This window comes from Ipomoea nil, unplaced genomic scaffold (genome assembly GCF_001879475.1).
Source record: "Ipomoea nil cultivar Tokyo-kokei standard unplaced genomic scaffold, Asagao_1.1 scaffold0164, whole genome shotgun sequence".
Classification (NCBI taxonomy): Eukaryota; Viridiplantae; Streptophyta; class Magnoliopsida; order Solanales; family Convolvulaceae; genus Ipomoea; species Ipomoea nil.
In genome coordinates, this window is record NW_017616592.1 from 589,239 (window position 1) to 611,977 (window position 22,739).

Below are 22,739 nucleotides of genomic sequence, written 5' to 3' on the forward strand. Positions count from 1 at the left end.
ACTCATGTGGTACAGATCCACCTCTGCAATGCATATCAAATTTATGCCATCAAAACATTTCCAAAAACACCAAAACTTAAACCAGAACAACACTTAGAAGATCTCACAGGTTTTTTGTTTGAAATTAAGGAAAATGGCAGCCAGCATGATGACTTCTCTTCCCCAGTTTAATGGCCTTAAAGCCATCACAGCCCCATCAACTTCTCCCTCGAGGAGTTTGGTCAGTTCCCTTTCTTTTATACACTCTATATCTTACCTTATAACCTTAATGTATATTGTAAAACTTAAAGGTAATCGTCTCTGTTTTGTAAGGTCATTGGTGCCGTTTATCTCGAAGTGTTGTAATTTGTTGTAGTGGATGTACTTATCGATTGTAATTAGGGATATTAATTCATCATAGGAGTGTATATAAGTATACAGAAAATAGTCTCTCGGATTTGGTTAACACTTTTTTATTTTTTTTAAATACTTTGGAGAATTAAAGTTTTCTATAAGGGTTTGATTTCAAAATTTTTAATGTTCAGGTTGCCCTACAACCAATGAAGCGCAGGGGAGGAGGTGCTTTGGGAGCTCGTTGTGATTTCATTGGCTCACCCACAAATTTGGTAAGTAATTTTCTCGAGAGTAAAACACACTTTTAGGTGTGTTTGGTAAATAGCTGATAGCTGATTAGGTTAATGAGTTTGACTACTTAATAGCACTAGCTGATTGTAAAAAGATGTTTAGTAAATTAGCAGTAAGCTGATAACTGATTACATACAACATTATTTTCTAAAAACTGATTGAAAAAGCTGTTGTAAGCAACTTTTTAAATTTTAGCATTTTAGAGCAAAAAACTATTACAAAAAACTAATTAATCAAACATTTATTGGCAGTTTAACCAAGTCAAATAGTTAATAGTGGTCAAATAAATCAAAATTGACGGATAAGCTAAAGCTCGAAGGACTAGATTTACAACACAATAAACAATTGAGAGGCCATATTAATTGACGAAATTGAAAAAAAAAAAAAAAAACTAAATTGCATAATAACTTGAGAGACCAATAATGGTGAGTGGCTAAAAAGTTTGATTGATGGGTGTGAACAGATAATGGTGACAGCAACAAGCCTAATGCTATTTGCTGGGAGGTTCGGGCTGGCGCCATCAGCAAACCGGAAGGCGACCGCCGGTCTGAAGCTGGAGAGCCGGGACTCCGGTCTACAATCGGGTGACCCGGCCGGGTTCACTCTTGCTGATACCTTGGCTTGTGGCACTGTTGGCCACATCATTGGTGTTGGAGTTGTTCTTGGCCTCAAGAACATTGGTGCTCTCTAAATTTCTCTGTCTTTTGCTATGGTTATGCCTATATTAATTTGTGAATTAAGGAGTATAATGTTCCCTTTAACTATATATGTTATTTAATTTCCTATGTTTAAGTTCTCGTGAATCATATATCGCATTATCAAAATAATGCTTGTCAAGTTGGTCGGGCTGTTAATTTGATAATCACAATATTACAAGTTTGACTCTCAACGGGAGCAGCCTTTTAGCGTTTTTAGTTTGAGCTGGTCAATAATGGACAACCTAAATTGGTTACCTCCTTTATCGGCTAAAATCACAAGGCGAGATTTACAGCGTTTTTAGTTTGAGCTGATCAATAATGGACAACCTAAATTAGTTACCTCCTTTATCGGCTAAAATCACAAGGCGAGATTTACCAAACACACATTCTCGAGTAGTGACTGCAAGTTTCTCTCGTAGCTAAAAAAAAAAAACTCATTGTTGTTGTACTAATAATTTACAACTAAACAAAACACACAACTTTAATCTATCATCTATGCATCTGTCTAAAATAAAATTCCAAATTTAAACGTTACGACTTACAAATAGAGAAATATGTAGGCCTTGTTTGGTAAAATGGCTGTTAGCTGCTAGCTGTTTGCTGTTAGCATATTGTGTTAATTAGAGGGTATAAATAGTTGATAATATTAGCTTATTGTAGAAATGTGTTTGGTAAATTAACTGTTAGATATAATTTCTTTTCTCAAAAAGCTAATTGAAAAAGTTGCTTGGAGTAGCTTTTTGAATTTTAGCCTTTTGGAGTTGCAAAAAGCTAATTAACCAAATATTTATATTGATATTTTAACTAAGTCAAACAATTAATAATAGTCAAATAAGCTAAAATTGACCTATAGGCTAATTTTTTACCAAACAGGACCGTACTTGTTAAAACCTTTTTTATTTTAATAAAAAATCTACTAATAAGAAAAAAGAATATTCTACATTATATCATGGGGTCCAAAAATGGTAACACCAGTCCTTTTTTTTTTTTTTTTTGAAAGGATGGTAATACCAATCCAGTATTAAATACAACATATATACTAAACAAAATTGACTGATGCTACTTATTCTATTTATAACTTCTCCAAGGTTATGTAAGATAACCTTGGTTATGTTAGTTTATTACACACATACATATATAATTATTTTTGTAATTATATACTTTTTATTTTTATTATGTTAGGTTAGCATATAAAATAATTGTTTCTCAAGTTCAATATTTTAGTTAATATTTTAAAATCATGTAATTATATATGATACTGTTATCTTATTTATTTATTTTAATTTTTAAATTTATTAAAATATATCAAAATATGTTAAGGATATTATAGTGTGTGAATAAAAGATAACCCTAAACCAAACATGATTATATTACATACCCCAATTTTAACCAAACACAGGAATCTAACATTCCCAGCAATCTAACATTCCCTAGGGTAATCTGACATTCCGTGAACCAAACGACCCCTAACCCCAAGGGTCCCCACACCCTTGTCCCGATAGAGTGGTGCGCACAAGGGATCTACTCATTTTGGGCATAATCTTCACATTATCGTCGCCGAAGTTTGAACATTGGTCTCTTCTTCCAAATACGACCTATTGAACCATTGAGCTAAGCACGTGCAGACTCATTTTCTATTTAACTAATAAGCTAAGTAGATTTGGAAAAAAAAAAAAAAAAACTTGGATAGAATCAATTAATAGGACGTAAATTTATGATGAGAAAATAACAAATTTTAACAAAATTCTCTTGTACAGATTTTTTTGAAATTTTCTTGTGAGTTATTACATTAACTTGATCATTTTATATACCTTAACCCAAACCTCCCTAAATGGTTCCAAGATACCACTTTAAAAATTAAAAAAAAAAAAAAAAAAGAGGGGGGGGGGGGGGGGGGGGGGGGGGGGGTAATCTATCCATCTATCCATAAATAAAAATATAAAATCAAAACGTATATAGGCTAATCAAAATTCTATTACGTACCTTTTTTTTTTTTTTTTTGAATGCTACTAGCTCTATTACATTGTAGTATCTGTTCATATGCTTTCTCAACCTACTGAAACACAAAGAGCTAATAACGCCTCCACTGAGGCTTGAACTCACAACTTTCCAAATGGAAGTCCAACCCGGGTACCATTGGACCACATAGTCCTGGTAGCCTATTACGTACCTAATATTTGGACTATTAAACAAATTTGTATAGTAATAATAGCCTCAATTTACATTCAAAAAAAAAAAAAAAAAGCCTCAATTTAAAGAGGTGGCGGGTTTCTTTAAAATAAATAATTAAATATTAAAAAAGTAAACAAAAGGGGTAAGTAATTACCCCACCTTGCTGGAAAATTGCAAAATTTCAACTACTTTTTCAATCATAAAAAAAAAAAAAAATAGTTACAAATTTAGGTTGTTTACTTGTTTCAACCATAGTCTGAGTTGGTTGAAATTTTTGCAAACACAACAAAAAATCTAAGTTTGGGGTTGAAACTTTTTGTCTATCAAACTCAAATTTCATTGAATTATTCTCTATATATTTGTCTCCTTTATTCTACTTTACATTCAATAAAAAATCCTCAATATTATATTTTTTCCTTTGTTGTCCGTGTTGAAACACTTTAATTGACAACAACAAAAAGATTTCTTGGCAACTATCTCTAGTGTGAAATAAAAAAGGGGAGAAAAATAAAGAAATAGATTAATAGGTAATATTTTTTTTGAAAAAACATCTCGCATTATTTTTGCCCTTGTTAAAAAATTTTCTAGCAAACATTGATAAAACATTTTTCTATTTAAAATAAAAAAAATAAAAAAAAAAAACCTTTCCAACCACTTTCAAATTACCAAAAAAAAATGATTAAAAATTTCGACCACTTTAATAGGGTCATTGTGAAGAGTAAGAGTATTAGTCCTCCCTCCACTCATCTACCTAATGGGTACTTTGACCCTTCACTATTTAGTTAGACCAGAGTGTGAAAGGCCAAGGTGAAGAAATTTCACCTTTTGTCCCAAGAATTTTGTACAAAACTTAATTTAATGGTAATATCATCATCCAATTATCAATATCAAAGCAATGACACTTAAATGCTTGTTTAGCAAATTAAATCAATAAATAATGAAACATTAAAGCAATATGAAGCACCTCACATAACGCTACAACCATTGGGATTCTCATCACTAAAGTAATTATATGGGCAATACGCATGTGGTGGTGGTGGTACCGGCGGTCCACTGCGGTGGTGGTGGTAGAGGTCGTATTCCATAGGCGGCGGTCCACCGCGGCGGTGGTGGTGGAAGTCGTATTCCATAGGCGGCGGTCCACCGCGGCGGTGTTGGTGGAAGTCGTATTCAATAGGCGGCGGTCCACCGCGTGGGTGGTGGTGGAAGTCGTATTCCATTGGCGGCGGTCCATAGTGGTAGTTGTGGCGTCTGTGGCGGTGACGGTGGTTGTAATAATCCCTCGGCGGCGGATACCCATAGTAATGGGCATCGTAGTAGAACTCATTCGGCCTATATCCCCTTGCAAGCTGCGCATCAATGTTTTCCAACCTCGGAATCCTCGAAAGCGGCGGGTCGATGTCTTCCCAACACCCTCTCATGTGGACCGGCGGCGGAAACGGGTGCGCGATTGGGTGGAACGCGCGGCCGTGGCAGTGACCGGAGCGCGGATCAACAAGCGGAGCAACTTCATTATTGGCCGCGGGTGGGTGTACGCTTTCATTGGGAGGCTGTTGCGGCGGTGCAAACTCGACTTTCTTTGGAGGCTCCGGCGGCGGAGGAGGCGGCGCAGCTTCATTGGGTGGTGCCGCTGGCGTTTTTAATATTGACTTTGGTGGAGGCGCCGCCGCTGACTCCGAACAACAAGCAGCCTTCATCATGTATTTATGTTAGTATTAAACATTATATACCTATACCTAGTTTTTTTTTTAAAAATATGACCAGTAAAATTTCCAAAAATCCTGCATTGTAATTCTAGCCAGCAGAAAATTTAAACCAATTTAGGTTATCCATAGTTGACCAGAAGACAATGTTATCTTGTGATTATAAGTGCGAATCTATTATGATTGATAAGAAAATTCACAGTCACAATTTAAAAAAATCAATTTAGGTTTTTCATAGTCCACACGCTTTTAAAGCTGAGACTAGTAATACTAACATCAACAATATAATATATCAAAGTGTATAAATATTATTAGAAAAATCAAACACAACCAAACTATACATATGCATCTCGTGTTATTAGAAACTATACCTTGCATTTTGAACGGCGAATTACTGCTGGATCCATAGCAAAGTAAAGAAGTTGAATTTTAGAAGGTGGCAAGGCTGCGCTGAAAACCCCTTCTTCTATATTCAAGAATATGAAGAAATTGGGGTAAGAATATGAAGAAATTTAAGGCATTGTTAGGCCATATTTATATGAGCGATATAAGAGACATTGTAGTATATAAGGAAATCTAGAAAATTACCCATTTTGAAGCACCATAGAAAAGGCAACATAGGGATTATTATTATCTAAGGAAGGAAAATCAGCAATATAATTTTGTTAAAATTATAAACTATATAAAAAAACATATATATTTTATTAAGAATAAATATACTTTTCCTCAATTGGGTGGTGAATGGTGATCGGTTATGGCGGATGCTAATAACTCGCTAAATCACACATTGTAACAACCACAAAAACTTCATATAAATAGCCTTCATTTCTACCTTCTTCTCCCACAAACAAAGCGAGAGACCAAATAAACGATAAGTTAAAGAAAATAAAAGAATCAAGATCCATGGCCTCCATGAAATTTTCATCGGTCTTGGTTCTTTTATTGGCTTGCACTCTTTCTTTCCATGGTGTTCTTGCTGATATTATTTGCGAGAATTTGCCCATAAATGCTTGCGCATTTTCTGTCTCATCAATTGGAAAGAGATGTGTGTTAGAAAACTCGATAAAGGATAACGGCAAGGTGGAGTATGAATGCAAGACGTCAGAAGTGGTGGTGGGGAGTAGCATGGCGGAATACCTAGAGACCGACGAGTGCGTAAAAGCATGCGGGGTTGGTCGGAAATCTGTGGGCATGTCGTCGGACGCCTTGCTTGAGGCAACTTTCACGGCCAAACTTTGTTCCCCAGAATGTTACAACAATTGCCCCAACATTGTCGACCTGTATTTCAACTTGGCCGCGGGTGAAGGAGCCTACTTGCCGGATTTATGCGAGAAGAAGCAAAAAGAAGTCGGCCCTGGACGCCGTGACATGATTCAGCTTGAGAGTGATAGTGCTGCAGCTTCATCACCTGAAGCCGAGTGGAGCAGTCCTCGTCGTGACATGATTCAACTTCAAAGTGATAGTGCTGCGGCCTCACCTGTAGCAGATGCTCCTACACAGTGGAAGAATTACCGTCGTGCTGTGATTGAGGTTTTGAGCAGTGGCGGCGATGGTTTTGACGTTGATACTCCAGCACCATCTCCTTCTTATTTTTAAAGGGTATATATTGATGTATTAGATGGGGAAGGAAAGAGATTCTTATCATAATTTGGTTGAAGCTAGTTTGAGATTTTTATCTCAACAAAATGTCATCAATAATATAATATTTGTTACGGAGTATTATTTTCCTCAAAGTGAATGGCTTTGTTACGTTGCTTCATAGTCGGCAGCAATCTTACACAAGCAAATTAAAGTGCAATGTGAGCCATTCAATTCTATAGATCAACCTTGCATGCATGCCCTTTTGCTATCTGATCCCAGATTCCCAGTAAATCGTGAAAATTTATCTCATTACATAAGGAAAATGACACTTTTTTCACTGAGTTATATATAGCACTTTTTCCCCTGAATTATTCGACTGGTTTTTCTTTTAAAATATTAAATGGACATATTTACCTCCCTTAAAATAAGTATTTCATTTATTTTTAATGTCTGCTTTCCCTTGAAGTTCTTCAGCCCTGTTCGGAACAACTTTATTTGGAGACCGGCGTAAAAGAGTCTCTGTCTTTATTTGAAGGGATTTTTCATTAGTATTATCTAATGTGCAAAAACCCATAAACAGGACCCACCCTCTAATAAGTAGAGGAGAGACATAGTTATCTCTAAAGGGTAACATTTCTAGTGTAGTACTTTTTTCAACAAATCATGACCACAATTTGGTTCAAACCAAACAGACACTATAACCTGATATTTAAAGTTTATTAAAATTGCGAATATATTTTAATTACAATTTAGAATCAAAACCTGATATTTAAAGTTTATTAAAATCGCGAATCGGGAAGGCTGGGAAGGCTAGTTCATGTTCAGAATTGAAAAAATAAAATACATTTATTGTTGAATTTAGACTATTTTAAAATATAACAAAATAAAATTTTAAAATAAAGACGGTTCAAAATCGCGAACCGAATCTGGAACCGGTTCACGGTTCAGGATCCCCTTTTTTCGATTTTAATAAACTGAAATCCAAATATTGGGTTCTGTTTGGAAACTTTTAATTCGATTGCTATAGTGTCCGGTTCAATTCGAATCCTACGTATACACAATAATTTGTTGGAGAAGAAAAATAAATAAAATATTTATCTTAAGGGTAGAAATGTCAATAATATATCAGGAGAAAAACTACCATTTTTAAAATAATTGAGGGGCTAATGTGCTTACATGAATAATTCAGGGATAAAAAGTGTTATAAGTATATAACTCAGTGGGAAAAAGTGTCATTTTTCCTTACATAATATGGTATAAATGTAATAATTATGAGTGCTCTTAGAATGATTTGGAATAAATTGTAATAAGTTGCAAAATGGGGAATTGGACCTTCTTGTGAGGGAGAAGCTGCAAAAACAAGTGTTTAAACTGTTGCATGTTACCACCACCAATCAGTTAGCTGATGTGTTTACAAAACCTCTTGTTGTTGGTAGTTTCACCTTTGTTTCATCTCCGACAAAGGTGCAACAGTTATCCTCTGATTCACCATCCAATATAGCTGACATCATACCTACTAACTAACTTTGTAACGGATAATCTATTATATTAATATAGAGTTAGTTTGGTTAGGATAGGGAGTTTAAATACTTACTCTTGACTAATCAATCAAATGGTAGACAACATAACTCTATGTTGGGAGAGTTAATTTGAGATTCAATGAAACAATAACTCATCTTCTTTTTCTTTTCTTCCCAAATTCTTATGGTTCTGCAAGTTTCTTGATATGGTATCAGAGCCATATTGGCGTGGCGTCCACCAATTGCAAACATGGTTCAGCAAGGAGCTTCGATTCGATTCCAGCTCTTTCCCAAACCCCTGCTTCGAATCAGAATCAAAACCAGAACCCTACCCTGACCCCCCCGTACTTCGAATTCGAGTGGAAATTTTGATCCCAACGATCAGACAAATCCCCTCCATCTCCATATATACAAATGAGAGCCATACTTTACAGTTGGTGACGACTGAACTAGAAGGGAGATCCAACTACCATTATTGGGCAAGAGCCATGGAAATGGCATTGAGGTCCAAGAACAAGATGAGCTTTATCAATGGGCTTGTGGCTGTTCTGAGCAAGCTCAGCTTGATCCAAGGTATTACTACTGGGAACGATGCAACACAATGCTCTTGTCATGGATTCTGGGGGCTCTGTCTCCCACCATAGCTAGTAGTGTGCTTTGGGTCAACACGGCTGAATGAGTGTGGAAGGATCTGAAGAAATGGTTCAGTCAACAAGATGTCTTCAGAATTGCTGAAATCCAGTCATAGATTCATCAGACAAAGCAAGGTAACTCTATTGTAAATGAGTACTTTACACAGTTGAAGCTATTATGGGATGAATTGCTTGTTCTTTGACCTATTCCTAGCTGTGAATGTTCTCATAAATGTGTATATGGGAATAATATGTCTGAAAAGTGAAGACACATTTGGAGAATGACATGCTATCTGTCTTTCTCATTGGTCTGAATGATAGTTACACAAACACTAAGCGTCAGATCATGCTAATGAAACCTCTTCTTGATGTTGGTGAGGCTTTTTCCATGGTCTCACAACAAGAGAGACAAGTGAGCATTGAAACTAGTAGTCTAGGAGACAGTATCAGATGAGTGAATGCCTTCTTCACAAAGGCAAATACCAACAATAGAAGAACCTTCCCTAATCAGAAGCAAAAGCCTATATGAAGTTATTGTGGGTATACATGACACACCATTGAGAAGTGTTACAAGAAACATGGCTACCCTCCAGGTTGGAAGCTAAAAAACAAAGGCATGGGCTCAGCCAATCAAGTACAGGGCTCTGTGCAAGAAGGTGGCAGTTCAGAAGTTAGTCCCCCTTTCACTCAAGAGGATTGCAGAAGGTTCTTTGAATTCATTCAGCAAGAGAAAGCCAGGGCTGATACTCCTCTTGATCTTAACCCACAAGCCAATACCATAACAGCCAACTTCATTCCCAATGCTCAACTTGAAGGTAAAAATGCTAATTCTAAGTCAGAATGGATTATTGACAGTGGTACGGTGCTACACATCATATTGTATGTAGTATACATTTACTTCACACATCCAAGAAAGTGCAAGGAATTCATGTGGATTTACCAAAAGGACACTATGCAGAGGTGTCACACATTGGAACTGTCCATTATTTATCTGCTGATTTGGTTTTGCAGAATGTTCTATGTGTTCCTGTATTTCACTATATTCTAATCTCTTTGGGAGAGCTTGTGAGAGGATCTAATTGCATTACACTCTTCCATATTGACCAATGTATTATACATGATCAACACCATGAGAAGATGATTGGAGGGGCTCTATCACCTTACCTTTCATGTTTTTACTCACTGTAAACCTGTTGTATTTCCTGTTGCCAATACTTGTAGTTTCGGGCATGCTAGGCTAGGGCATGCTTCAGAAGGAAAAGTAAAAGCTCTTCATGCTTTAAACAATAAGATTTGTAATGATAAGCCTACAGCTTGTGAATGTTGCCATATGGCTAAACAAAGAAGGTTACCCTTTCAATCTAGTTCATATGTTTCTAATCACTATTTTGATCTTGTTCATGGTGATATATGGGGTCCATTTCATGTTTCAACTGTCTATGACCACAAATACTTCTTGACCTTGGTAGATGATCATAGCAGGGCCACTTGGGTCTACCTTATTAGGAACAAGAGTGAAGTATGGCACATTATACATAATTTTTATGAATTGGTCAATACACAGTTTGGGAAGGGCATTAAGTGTGTAAGGTCTAACAATGGAAATGAATTTCTTATGGAAGATTACTACCAGAAGAAAGGCATCATTCACCAAACATCATGTGTCTATACCCCTCAACATAACAGCATTGTGGAAAGAAAACATGGGCACATCCTATCTGTGGCAAGGACCTTAAGGTTCAAAGCTAGTTTACCTGAGGAGTCCTGGGGTGATTGCATCTTACATGCAGTATACTTGATAAACATGCTTCCATCAGCACCATTAGGTAATCAAATTCCATATAAGATCCTCTTTAATAAAGTTCCACAATATCAACACCTTAGAGTGTTTGGATGCCTAGCATTTTCCACCATCCCCAGTTGCCAATGAAACAAATTTTCCCCAAAAGATAGGAGGTGTGTTTTTCTGGAGTTTGCTGATGGTGTAAAGGGATACAAACTGCTTGATATTCATACTAAAGAGGTTTTTCTATCCCAATATGTCTCCTTCTATGAATGCATCTTTCCTTTTCATAATTCACAGACCAAACAGCCCTCCAACTTGGTTTTACCCTCAGAAGGTGTGTCATGTTTTAACTATGATGAAAACACTGCCTTTCCAGCTAATTCACCTGGGATCCTCCTGATGCTCCAGTTCAGGATAATAACCTTGGCAATACAGAATTATCACCACCACCAGAGCCAAAGAGGATCAACAAGAGTTAAAACCAAGCCTGCCTACCTTGATGACTATGCTTGTCAGAATGCTATCAGAAGAACATCTCCAAGTTCTTGTATTATGATAGTCTCTCACACACCTATAGGGTCTTTGCTGTGAATGCCCTAAATGCCAAAGAACCAAGGACTTACAATGAAGCCATCAAGAAGGAATGCGGGAAAAAGGCCATGGAATCAGAAATCAGTGCTTTACAGGCCAATAACACTTGGGTACTCATTGATCTCCCTCCTTCCAAGATGCCAATAGGATGCAAATGGGTCTTCAAAACCAAGCTAAAGGTTGATGGGACTATTGAAAGGCACAAGGCTAGACTTTTGGCTCTTTTCAACTGTTTTTATATGTGTTAGGGGCAAATATATGCTCAGATGGTATGTAGTGACCTCTCCCATATGGGAGGTCATGAGATCAAACTTCAGTGGAGGTGTTATTGACTCTTTGTGCTTCTAGGTTGAGAAAGTATGTTTGAACAGATACTACATAATCGAGTCAGTAGCATTCAAAAAAAAAATGGAATGAGAAATGCACAGAAATCCCGAGATATTTGGGTTATTAATTAATGTACTTTTGCCTTTCCATGTCCTTCTCAGTTAAGCAACTGATTAGACTACCAGACTTGCACACCACGTTATTTACGAACCCTACACCAGAAATAAGTAGGACACGGCGTCACGGTCTTCTCCACTGGAGGGGAAGTCGTTTGTCACAACCTAGGGTTTCTAACAGAAAAATACAGCAGAAAATGGGGGAAGAAAAGAAGAAAGGGAAGCGATTCTGAGAGAATTTGGGGAAAGAGAAATGTAAACCTCCTCATTTAGATCCCAATCATTTATTTACAGCCTTTGATCTTCATATTCTAATGAATAAGATTAGTCCACACTAACTTATGGAAATGGGTGAACTCATATGGTCATGGTTAATTTAATAATTACCATTAATCTAAATCATTCATTATTAACATCAAATGAACCAGAATTGTCCTAATATAATCATTCTCCATAATATATGTGTCCTTATATATATATATATATATATATATATATATATATATATATATATATAAAATAGAGTTCAATTGCAGCCTTAGTATCCCGTGCGGTCATTCGGATATATTAGAACCGTAGGATGAGCTGATATCAAACGGAGGGAAATCAATGAAGAAGAGAAATTACGCAGTGGCAATTTCGTAATTTCTTGCACCATGTATATTTCGACGGTGCATTATGTGCTAGTGTGTGGTGCATTTTAAAGTACTCTGTGGTGCATTGATTTGTATTACACCACTCAACGGGGTTGTCAAACTCGTCGACAAGTTCAATAGACCCGTTATCTGGGTGCATTACGTGCTAGTGTGTGGTGCATATTTGAGTGTTCTGTGGTGTATTTTTGAGTGATTAATTGGGCATCGATTTGTATTAGTCCACTCAACGGGGGTGTCAAACCCGTTGACGGGTTCAATAGACCTGTCAACGAGGTGTATTACAATATTAGATGCTAGTGTGTGGTGTATTTTTGAGTGTTCTGTGGTGCATTTTTTAGTGTTGTGTGATGCATTTTTAAGTGATACATGGTGCATTGAGATTGTCCCGAACCTTTGGATTCAAATGATCGGACAATGCAGATTAAGCCACATGACCGCATGGATGATGATGACTGTACGTGTTGAATGGTGTTCGGTATTTGTATTTGTATTAATGATTTTAATTCAATAATTCTCGTCCCTTGAAAAATGGCGGACACTGATGACTTGCTAAATAACGTAACTTTCCTCATTTGACGATGAATCACACATTTTGTGAGCCACAAAAACTTGATATAAATAGCCGGCCTTCATTTCCACTTCAAACAAAGCGAGAGACCAAAGAAATAATAAGTTAAAGAAAATAAAAGAATCAAGATCGATCCATGGCCTCCATGGAATTCTCATCGGTGGTCTTGGTTCTTTTATTGGCTTGCACTCTTTCCCTCCAGGATTCCGTTCTCGCTGATATTATTTGCGAGAATTTACCCATAAATGCCTGCGCATTTTCCGTCTCATCCATCGGAAAGAGATGTGTGTTAGAGAACTCGATAAAGGATAACGGCAAGGTGGAGTATGAATGCAAGACGTCGGAGGTGGCGGTCGGGACCAGCATGGCGGAAAACTTAGAGACTGATAACTGCGTGAAAGCATGCGGCGTTGGTCGGAAAACTGTTGGCATGTCGTCGGACGGGTTGCTAGACCCAACTTTCACGGCCAAACTTTGTTCCCCAAAATGTTACAATAATTGCCCCAACATTGTAGACCTGTATTTCAGCATGGCCGCGGCTGAAGGAGCCTACTTGCCTGACTTATGCGAGAAGCAGCAAAAAGTGAGCCCACGTCGTGGCATGATTCAGCTTCAGAGCGACGGTGCTGCCACGCTTGATTCCGATAGTGCTGAGTGGTATGCCGATGCTGATTGGTATCCCGATGCAGATGGTCCTACACAGTTGAAGAACACCCGGCGTGCTATGATTGAGTTTTTGAGCAGTGGCGGCGTTTCTAGTGATGATTTTGATGTTGATGCACCAGCACCATCTCCCTCTTATTTTTGATTATATTAGATGGGGAAGGAAAGAGATTCTTATCATATTTTGGTTTTGAAGCTAGTTTGAGATTTTTATCTCAACAGAACATCAATAATATACTCCTTTTGCATGCCTTTTACAAAGTGTATTAAGAATGGCTTTGTTACTTCATAGTCGGCAAGTCGGTAGCAATAATCTTACACAAGCAAATTAAAGTGCAATGTGAGCCTTTCAATTCTATATATAGATCACTCAATAGATCAACACTGCATGCATGCGCAAATTATGCCGTGCAATTGTATGCACCAAAAATGACGCGTGACTTTAAAAGAAAAAATCAATGTTAATTGTCGTTAACGTGTTATGTTTTGCATAATATGAATTATATATCCAGAATGAATGAACTAGATATCCAAAATGCATGAATTATATAGGAGTAAAAGATGTTTTTAGTCCTAAATTTATAGTGGCTTGGACAATTTTAGTCTTTTATAAAAAAAATTTGTCATTTTATGGACCGAGTTATTGTGGCAAGGACATTTTTGATCCTCCGTCTATATTTCTGTTAGATAACCATCTGAGAGAGGGGTAATTACGTCAATTTAGGCTATCTCCTTCTATCTATTATATCTATGTGTGTTTTGTTTTCTTCTCGGTCATAATTCGAAGGAGTCGGAGAGTCCAAGTTGCAGTTGTACGAAGAAATTGCCGGAGAATCGAAGCCGCCAAACAGGTTACTAATCAAATAGATAAAAGGAGAATCGAAGCCGCCAAACACTAGATATAATAGATAGAAGGAGATAGCCTAAATTGACGTAATTGCCCCTCTCTCATACGGTTATCTAACAGAAATATAAACGGAGGACCAAAAATGTCCTCGCCACAATAACTCTGTCCATAAAATGGCAAATTTTTTTATAAAGGACTAAAATTGTCCAAGCCACTATAAGTCTAGGACCAAAAATATCTTTTACTCATTTATATAGTTTAAATTATGCACAACATAACTGATTTTTTTTTTTTTTTTTAAGTCGGACACCACGATGTCGTTTTTGCAATGGTATGCAACATGCATGGTGCACACGGTTGCACAGCATAACGCTCCGCATGCATTTTAATTTGCTTTATGATCTCAGTAAATTGCTAAAATTTATCATTACATAAAAAACTAGTCGAAAAAGCTGCTATAAAAGTTAATCAGTAATCCAACATTTATATTGATTGTTAATTTAACAAATTAAAGTCAAACAACTAATAGTAGTTAAATAAGCCTAAGTTAACTGACAAGCTAAGTAGTTAACTATGTTTTCAAACTGGCCTGACCTATATTGGATATATGTGATAATCTTCTCCTAAAAAGGTTGAATCCCCAACTCTAAGGGCCCCCCACACTTCGAGCATGTGGGAGGATGTAAATCACGGTGACTCAATGGTGTATACGATAATCTTATAACCATGAGTGCTCGTAGAAAGATTTGGAATAAATTTTAAGTTGTTGACAATAATGTCTCCAATTATTATATATATTTCTTGTAATTTTGTCTGCAACAGCATATTTTTCTACCATTAAAATAAAACCATTTAATTTTAACTTATTAATTGTAGTTGGCATGCAAAATGAGCTGAACTTATAGTGGCAATAATAATGCAAAGATTAGGCAGCCAATATTTCTCTCTCTCTCATATATATATATATATATATATATATATATATATATATATATATAAGAGGTGCCCATGTAAATAATCAAATAAAAAGATACGCCCATGTAAAAAATGGATTGCAGCCATTGATTTTTCCAAATCAACGCCAAATCAATCTTTGATCTGGTCCAGAACAATTTTCAAGTTTAGGTGTTGATTTATGCTACAAAGTGCATAAGTTTTATGTTGATTTTTCTCGTATAATATATGTTATATATTAGGACCTTAATTATGTGGTGCAAGTTTGACTAATTTTATTAAGTAGTTTGGTTAGACTGAAAAACTAGAAGTTACGTTATTAGTCACCCTGTGTCTAATATAAATTATGAAGCATGTATTGAGAGGATACAAGATATACATTATATAGCACTTCCTGCTCCAAAGATACTGATTAGGCAGGTTGTGGCCAATCAATGTTAACTGCCAAGCCCCTCTCACGCACATACACATCTAGCATGTGAACCATCACTTCTGCGATGGTCGGAACAGTCAGAATCACCGGAGGGTTGGGACTTCAACGGGCACCTCATTAGGCGGTGCAACATTACATGCGGTACGTGCTGCCGACCTCTCACCGGAGTTAGGGTGTCTCAGCTGTTCTCGAAGATCTCCCACGGAAGAGCGGTTGGCGGCAGCGCATGCTCCGGTGCTGACAATGGCGTTTCCAAAGCGTCTACTATGTCAAGTGTGTGCCATTAGCAAAGTTTAAAACGGAGCAACATTACCTGTGGTACGTGCTGCCAACCTCTCACCGGAGTTAGGGTGTGTTATAATAATATTATTATTATTATATTAAACCAAGTAAGATGAGTTAGTTGGTTAAAAAATAATGGGAGTAATTATAGGTGCAGTACATGGCCATGATGTTAGCTTTACATGGAGCATTAATTCCTTAATTTTAGCATTTGAGTTATCTTATCTAGTATAAATAGTCTTTGTATTCAAGCTTTTATCATCAATAAAATTATCTATTCCTCTCTCTCTCTCTTCTCAATATATATAAATATAATATATAGATTTATTATATTTAATATATATTATAGATATATTATATTATATTTAATATATATTATATTAAATATATTATATTTAATATATCTAACATTTGGTATCAGAGCCAGTCAACCTTTCAACCCTGAGGTATTTTTCATAGTGAATTATGGCCACAAATTTCAATATTGTATGGTCGGGTCCCAAATTGGACGGGAACCTCGATTACAATTATTGGCAAATTATGATGTCCACACATTTGCAAGCTCAAAATCTTTGGAGCTTTGTTGATCCCGGTCTACCCGAAGGAGCTGATGCAGGCGCTATACGGCGAGATAAATTGACCTTGGGTCAGATTCACCAAGGTGTTCATTATTCCATTTTTGGGCAATTAGCTCGTGCTCAAACAGCAAAACAAGTTTGGGACATCTTAAAGGTGTCACACAAAGGAGTCGATCGGGCGCAGAAGTCTAAGTTGCAGTCGTTGAGAAGGTTGTACGATAATTGTGAGATGACCTCTACAGAAACAGTAGATGCGTATTTCACTCGTCTTATTGATATGGTGAATAAGATGAGGCTATATGGAGATACGATTGAAGATGGTGCAGTGGTTGAAAAAGTTCTTCGAACTATGCCGATGAAGTATGACCATGTGGTGGCTTCAATAACAGAGTCACACAAAACCGAGCTCTTATCAATTGCAGAGCTGAAAGGTATGGTAGAAAGTCATATTGACAGGATTGCGTCAAAATCGGAACCACTAGCAGAAGAAGCTTTGAAGAGTCAAGTCACCCTTAATGTGACTGGCACTAATCAAAGAGGTGGAGGATCTGGTAGAGGTCGTGGAAGAGGAAGAGGAGGTTCTAGTGGAAGAGGTCGTGGTAACTCCAACCAAGGAAGAGGTGGAGGTAATACCAAACAAGGTAAATTTCCATTTCATTGCTACAATTGTGGCAAGTATGGGCACAAGATTGCAGATTGTTGGTATAATGAGGACAACAATCATGGAAATCAAGCAAACATTGCTGAAAACACTGCTGAAAAGTCTGGTGAGAGTTCTGAAACTTTACTTTTAGCCAGCGATAGTTTTTCTGCAGATAAGAACATATGGTTCTTGGATACTGGGTGTAGTAACCATATGTGTGGGAAGAAAGAATTGTTTTCTGAACTGGATGAATCAGTCCGGTCTGAAGTGACATTTGGCAATAAGTCAAAGGTGCCAATTCTGGGAAAAGGTAAAATCTCTATTCAGTTGAAAGATGGTACTCAAAATTTTATATCCGATGTGTTCTATGTTCCTGAACTACACCAAAATTTGTTGAGTATGGGTCAGTTGTCAGAAAAAGGATATAAGATACATATTGCTCAGGGGTGTTGTACCATTGCTGATGCTAAAGGAGTTTTGATTGCAAAGGTAAATATGTCTCAGAATCGACTATTTCCTTTGAAAATTAAGCATACTCTCCTTGCTTGCTTTAATTCTGAAGTTTGTGATGCAAATTGGTTATGGCATATGCGATTTGGGCATTTCCATTTCTCTGGATTACACTATCTTGCGAGAAAGGAACTTGTTTCTGATTTACCTGTTGTGAATGTCCCTGATCGTATATGTGAGATTTGTGTGATTGGGAAGAAGCATAGAGATCCCTTCCCTGTAGGCAAGTCAAGGAGAGCTACAAAACAGTTGGAGATTGTTCACTCAGACCTGTGTTCGTTGGAGGTTCCCTCACATGGAGGTTGTAAGTACTTTATTACTTTCATTGATGATTTCAGTAGGAAAACATGGGTTTACTTTCTGAAGCAAAAGTCTGAAGCATGTGATGTTTTCAAACAATTTAAGGCTTTTGTTGAAAAGCAAAGTGGTTATGAAGTTAAAATCTTGAGAACTGATAGAGGTACAGAATATATTGCTTGTGATAATTTTCTGAAAGAAAAGGGTATTCAGCACCAAATGACCGCTAGATACACTCCACAACAAAACGGAGTGGCTGAGAGGAAGAATAGGTCAATCATGGATATGGTGAGGTGCATGTTGAAATCCAAGGATCTGCCTAAACCTTTTTGGGCAGAAGCTGTTGCTTGTGCTGTCTATGTGTTGAATAGGTGTCCAACTAAGAGTGTCCGTGATAAGACGCCCGAAGAAGCTTGGAGTGGGAGAAAACCCTCTATCAAATATATCAAGGTTTTTGGATGTTTGGCATATGCCCACGTGCCGGATCCATTGAGAAAGAAGTTGGATGATAAAGGTGAGAAATGCATATTCATTGGTTATAGTGACGCTTCAAAGGCTTATAAACTATACAATCCTGAAACTAAAAAGGTTGTTATAAGTCGTGATGTCACTTTTGATGAATATGGTGCCTGGGATTGGTTAGCTAAAGATGAAAGTTCAGTTGTTATTCCTGCTGTTGAAAATATTGTTGAAGAGCAACCGATTCCAGATAATGTCCAGTCTCCTTCACAGCCAGAATCGTCAGTTCGGCGATCTCAGCGCGAGCGCCACTTACCAGCTCGCTTGCAAGATTATGTTTTGGGTCATGATAATGACTTGTCGGATGAAGAGATTATTCAATTTGCTCTTTTTGCAGATTGTGATCCTTTATCTTTTGAGGAGGCTGCTACAGAAACTCATTGACTTAAGGCGATGGATGAGGAGATACGTGCCATTGAGAAGAATGGTACCTGGGAGTTAACAGATGTACCTCTTGGGAAGAAGCCAATTGGAGTAAAGTGGGTTTACAGAACGAAATACAAGTCCGTATATCCAACTTGAAGACGGAGACATTTCTTAAATTGAAGAAGGAGATATTGGGATGACCAATATATCCAACTTGGTTTAAAGGAGGCAATGTTATAATAATATTATTATTATTATATTAAACCAAGTAAGATGAGTTAGTTGGTTAAAAAATAATGGGAGTAATTATAGGTGCAGTACATGGCCATGATGTTAGCTTTACATGGAGCATTAATTCCTTAATTTTAGCATTTGAGTTATCTTATCTAGTATAAATAGTCTTTGTATTCAAGCTTTTATCATCAATAAAATTATCTATTCCTCTCTCTCTCTCTTCTCAATATATATAAATATAATATATAGATATATTATATTTAATATATATTATAAATATATTATATTATATTTAATATATATTATATTAAATATATTATATTTAATATATCTAACAGGGTGGCTCAGCTGTTCTCGAAGATCTCCCACGGAAGAGCGGTTGGCGGCAGCGCATGCTCCGGTGCTGACAATGGCGTTTCTAAAACGTCTACTATGTCTAGTGTGTGCCATTAGCAAAGTTTAGAAATAGAGTCTTTTATATCAGTCCCTACAGATGACGCTAATGTTAGGATGTGGCCGGACAGAGTAATGATGCTTGTATTGAATTCATAACCCCTTATAATATGATCCATGGGGTGTTTATACAAGATAAATTGGCCATTGAGAAAGGAAAGTAGGAAGAATATACCAAAATTGAACTTAAGAAATCTTCTAAACTTCTATATTAACTTCCTAATATGAAAAAGAAAATCTTGTGACTGAACTTGGAAAGAATCTCCGCCAATTCTCAACAGGTGGTGGGTCTTCGGCCTCGACCACCTGCATCCGTGGTTGCGTGGGTCCCTTGATCCGTCATACGATGGGTGCTCGGGCAGTTTGAAATCCGTTGGTGCCTTATGTCATACGATCGGTGCTCAGGCAGTTTGAAATCCGTTGGTGCCTTATTATAAGATAAGATCTCAAATTAGAAGGGCGATGAATGGCCCTAACAATCGATTTTTACTAACCCCTAGCGATATCGATTTTTACTAACCCCTAGCGATCCGTCATACAGGGTGCTCATTGCTGGTTCGCCAGAATTTGGACGGCGTGTTCTCTGGACGACTCAAGTGTTCTCGCAGGTCCCCAACTTGGGTGGCTGCAACGACTCCAGCGAGTGCGAGCCATGATCAATGGTTACGTTTCGAGACATACGGTGTTGGTTTCACGACCACGAGGTAGCCGGACGTCGGGACAACCGTAAAACGTAACAATTGAAGGGAAGTGAGATAAAAGGAATAATAATAAATATTATATTATTGACATTTTGTTGAGAGAAATATCTCAAACTTCAACCAAATTGAGATAAGAATCTCTTTCCTTCCCACCCCATCTAATATAAGATTGTATATAATTAATACATGAATAGCCTTTAAAAATAAGAAGGAGATGGTGCTGGTGTATCAACATCAAAATCATCGCCGCCACTGCTCAAAAGCTCAATTATAGCACGACGGTTGTTCTTCCACTGTGTAGGAGCATCTGCTACAGGTGAGGCCGCAGCACTATCACTTTGAAGTTGAATCATGTTACGCCGAGGACTGGTCCACTCGGCATCAGGACTCTGAACCAACCATTCAACATCGGCATCAGGTGAGGCCGCAGCACTATCAACATCACCATCACTCTCAAGCTGAATCATGTCACGCCTTGCAGGGCTGACTTCTTTTTGCTTCTTCTCGCATAAGTCAGGCAAGTAGGCTCCTTCACCCGCGGCCAAGTTGAAATACAGGTCTACAATGTTGGGGCAATTGTTGTAACATTCTGGGGAACAAAGTTTGGCTGTGAAAGTTGGGTCAAGCAACCCATCCGACGACATGCCAACAGATTTCCGACCAACACCGCATGCTTTTACGCACTCGTCGGTCTCTGAGTATTCTGCAATGCTACTTCCCACCACCACATCTGACGTCTTGCATTCATACTCCACCTTGCCGTTATCCTTTATCGAGTTTTCTAAAACACATCTCTTTCCATTGGATGAGACAGAAAATGCGCAAGCATTTATGGGCAAATTCTCGCAAATAATATCCGCAAGAACACCCTCGAAGGAAAGAATGCAAGCCAATAAAAGAACCAAGACCGATGAGAATTTCATGGAGGCCATGGATCTTGATTCTTTTATTTTCTTTAACTTATTGTTGATTTGGTCGCTTTGTTTGTGGGAGAAGAAGGTAGAGATGGAGGGTATTTATATGAAGTTTTTGTGGTTGATACAATGTGCGATTTTGAGTCAAATGAGGAAACTAATTAGCGAGTTATTAGCGTCCGCCATTAGCCCATTACCGATAGATCACCTTTGACCTTCACCACCCATTTGAGGAAAAGTATCGTCGCAATGATATCTTATCAGTAGTGCCTAACATAAATAAAGTATATATATTCTTAACGGAAAATGACACTTTTTCTCCATGAGTTATATATTTATAGTATTTTTTTCTCTAAATTATTGAAGTGGCTGTTTTTCCCCCTGAAATATTAAATGGACATATTTACCCTTAAACTAAATATTTAATTTATTTTTTTCTCCAACAAATTATGACCATAATTTGGTTCAAACCAAACAAACACTATAGCAACCAAACCGAAATATTCCAATTACAATTTAGAATCGAAATTCGATATTTAGAGTTTATTAAAATCGTGAACCGGAACGGACGGTTCATGTTTCGAACTGAAAAAATAAAATACATTTATTGTTGAATTTAGACTATTTTAAAATAAAAATTAAATTTTAAAATAAAGACGGTTCAAAATCGCGAATCGGATACGGAACCGCCGGTTCACGGTTCAAGATTCAATTTTTTTGATACATAATTTTAATAAATTGACATTTAAATATTGGATTCTAGATCTGAATTATAACCGGAAACTATTAATTCGATTGCTTTAGTGTCCGGTTCAATTTAAACCGAACCGTGGTCATCCCTACGTATACGCAATAATTTGTTGGAGTAGTAAAATAAATAAAATGTTTACTTTAAGGGTATAAATGTCAATTTAATATATCACGGAGAAAAAACACCACTTTTAGAATAATTGAGGGGGCTAATATGCTTACCTAAATAATTGAGGGGGAAAAAGTGCTATAAGTATATAACTCAGGGGTAAAAAGTGCTATTTTCCCTATTCTTAAAATATATATGTTTTTTTAAGGGAAAAGTGCATTTTTCGTCCCTAAGTTATAGGGTAATTGTAGGATTCGTCCCTAAGTGTTGTAAATACCCACTTTTCATCCCTAAGTTATAAGCTATGATGCAATTTTCGTCCTTTTTCTAACAAAGGTGTTAAGTGACTGTTTAATGTAAGGGTAATTCTGTCCAAACACATTTAGGCTCATTATTAATTTAATATTTCCCTAATTATACTCTTGCGTAGGTTTTCAACACTGACTCTTCCACTTCACAGTTCACGCTACTATTTTTTCATATTTCAAACACACAAAATTGATGGTCAAGAG

At 37.1% G+C, this 22,739-nt stretch overlaps 5 protein-coding genes and 1 long non-coding RNA gene across 7 annotated transcripts; 3 read left to right on the plus strand and 3 right to left on the minus strand.

Annotated features, from left to right (window-relative positions):
* Positions 1–1,427, plus strand: LOC109174926 (photosystem I reaction center subunit psaK, chloroplastic). Its single transcript, XM_019324168.1, has 3 exons — positions 1–220; positions 525–605; positions 1,088–1,427. Exons 1-3 carry the CDS (start codon positions 134–136, stop codon positions 1,313–1,315), a joined length of 396 nt encoding a protein of 131 aa, XP_019179713.1. The 5' UTR covers positions 1–133; the 3' UTR covers positions 1,316–1,427.
* LOC109174933 lies at positions 1,353–1,875 on the minus strand. Its single transcript, XR_002053206.1, has 2 exons — positions 1,663–1,875; positions 1,353–1,577 (listed from the first exon to the last, which is right to left on the minus strand). It is a non-coding gene; the product is annotated as an uncharacterized LOC109174933 (long non-coding RNA).
* A 2,584-nt stretch (positions 1,876–4,459) lies between these two features.
* Positions 4,460–5,194, minus strand: LOC109175416 (extensin-3-like). Its single transcript, XM_019324681.1, has one exon. The coding sequence runs from the start codon at positions 5,192–5,194 to the stop codon at positions 4,460–4,462; it is 735 nt and encodes a 244-aa protein (XP_019180226.1).
* Positions 5,195–6,056: 862 nt separating this feature from the next.
* On the plus strand, positions 6,057–6,930 carry LOC109174906. Its single transcript, XM_019324149.1, has one exon. It carries the CDS (start codon positions 6,101–6,103, stop codon positions 6,791–6,793), a length of 693 nt encoding a protein of 230 aa, XP_019179694.1. The 5' UTR covers positions 6,057–6,100; the 3' UTR covers positions 6,794–6,930.
* A 6,126-nt stretch (positions 6,931–13,056) lies between these two features.
* On the plus strand, positions 13,057–13,890 carry LOC109174910. The gene has a single exon (XM_019324152.1). The coding sequence runs from the start codon at positions 13,111–13,113 to the stop codon at positions 13,780–13,782; it is 672 nt and encodes a 223-aa protein (XP_019179697.1). The 5' UTR covers positions 13,057–13,110; the 3' UTR covers positions 13,783–13,890.
* Positions 13,891–20,518: 6,628 nt separating this feature from the next.
* Positions 20,519–21,412, minus strand: LOC109174892. Of its 2 annotated transcripts, XM_019324140.1 has the most exons (2): positions 20,870–21,412; positions 20,519–20,839 (listed from the first exon to the last, which is right to left on the minus strand). In XM_019324140.1, exons 1-2 carry the CDS (start codon positions 21,384–21,386, stop codon positions 20,652–20,654), a joined length of 705 nt encoding a protein of 234 aa, XP_019179685.1. In that variant the 5' UTR covers positions 21,387–21,412; the 3' UTR covers positions 20,519–20,651. The 2 variants fall into 2 exon arrangements, with proteins under 2 accessions (XP_019179685.1, XP_019179677.1); XM_019324132.1 differs by having other exon boundaries at positions 20,519–21,412.
* Between the last annotated feature and the right edge of the window lie 1,327 nt (positions 21,413–22,739).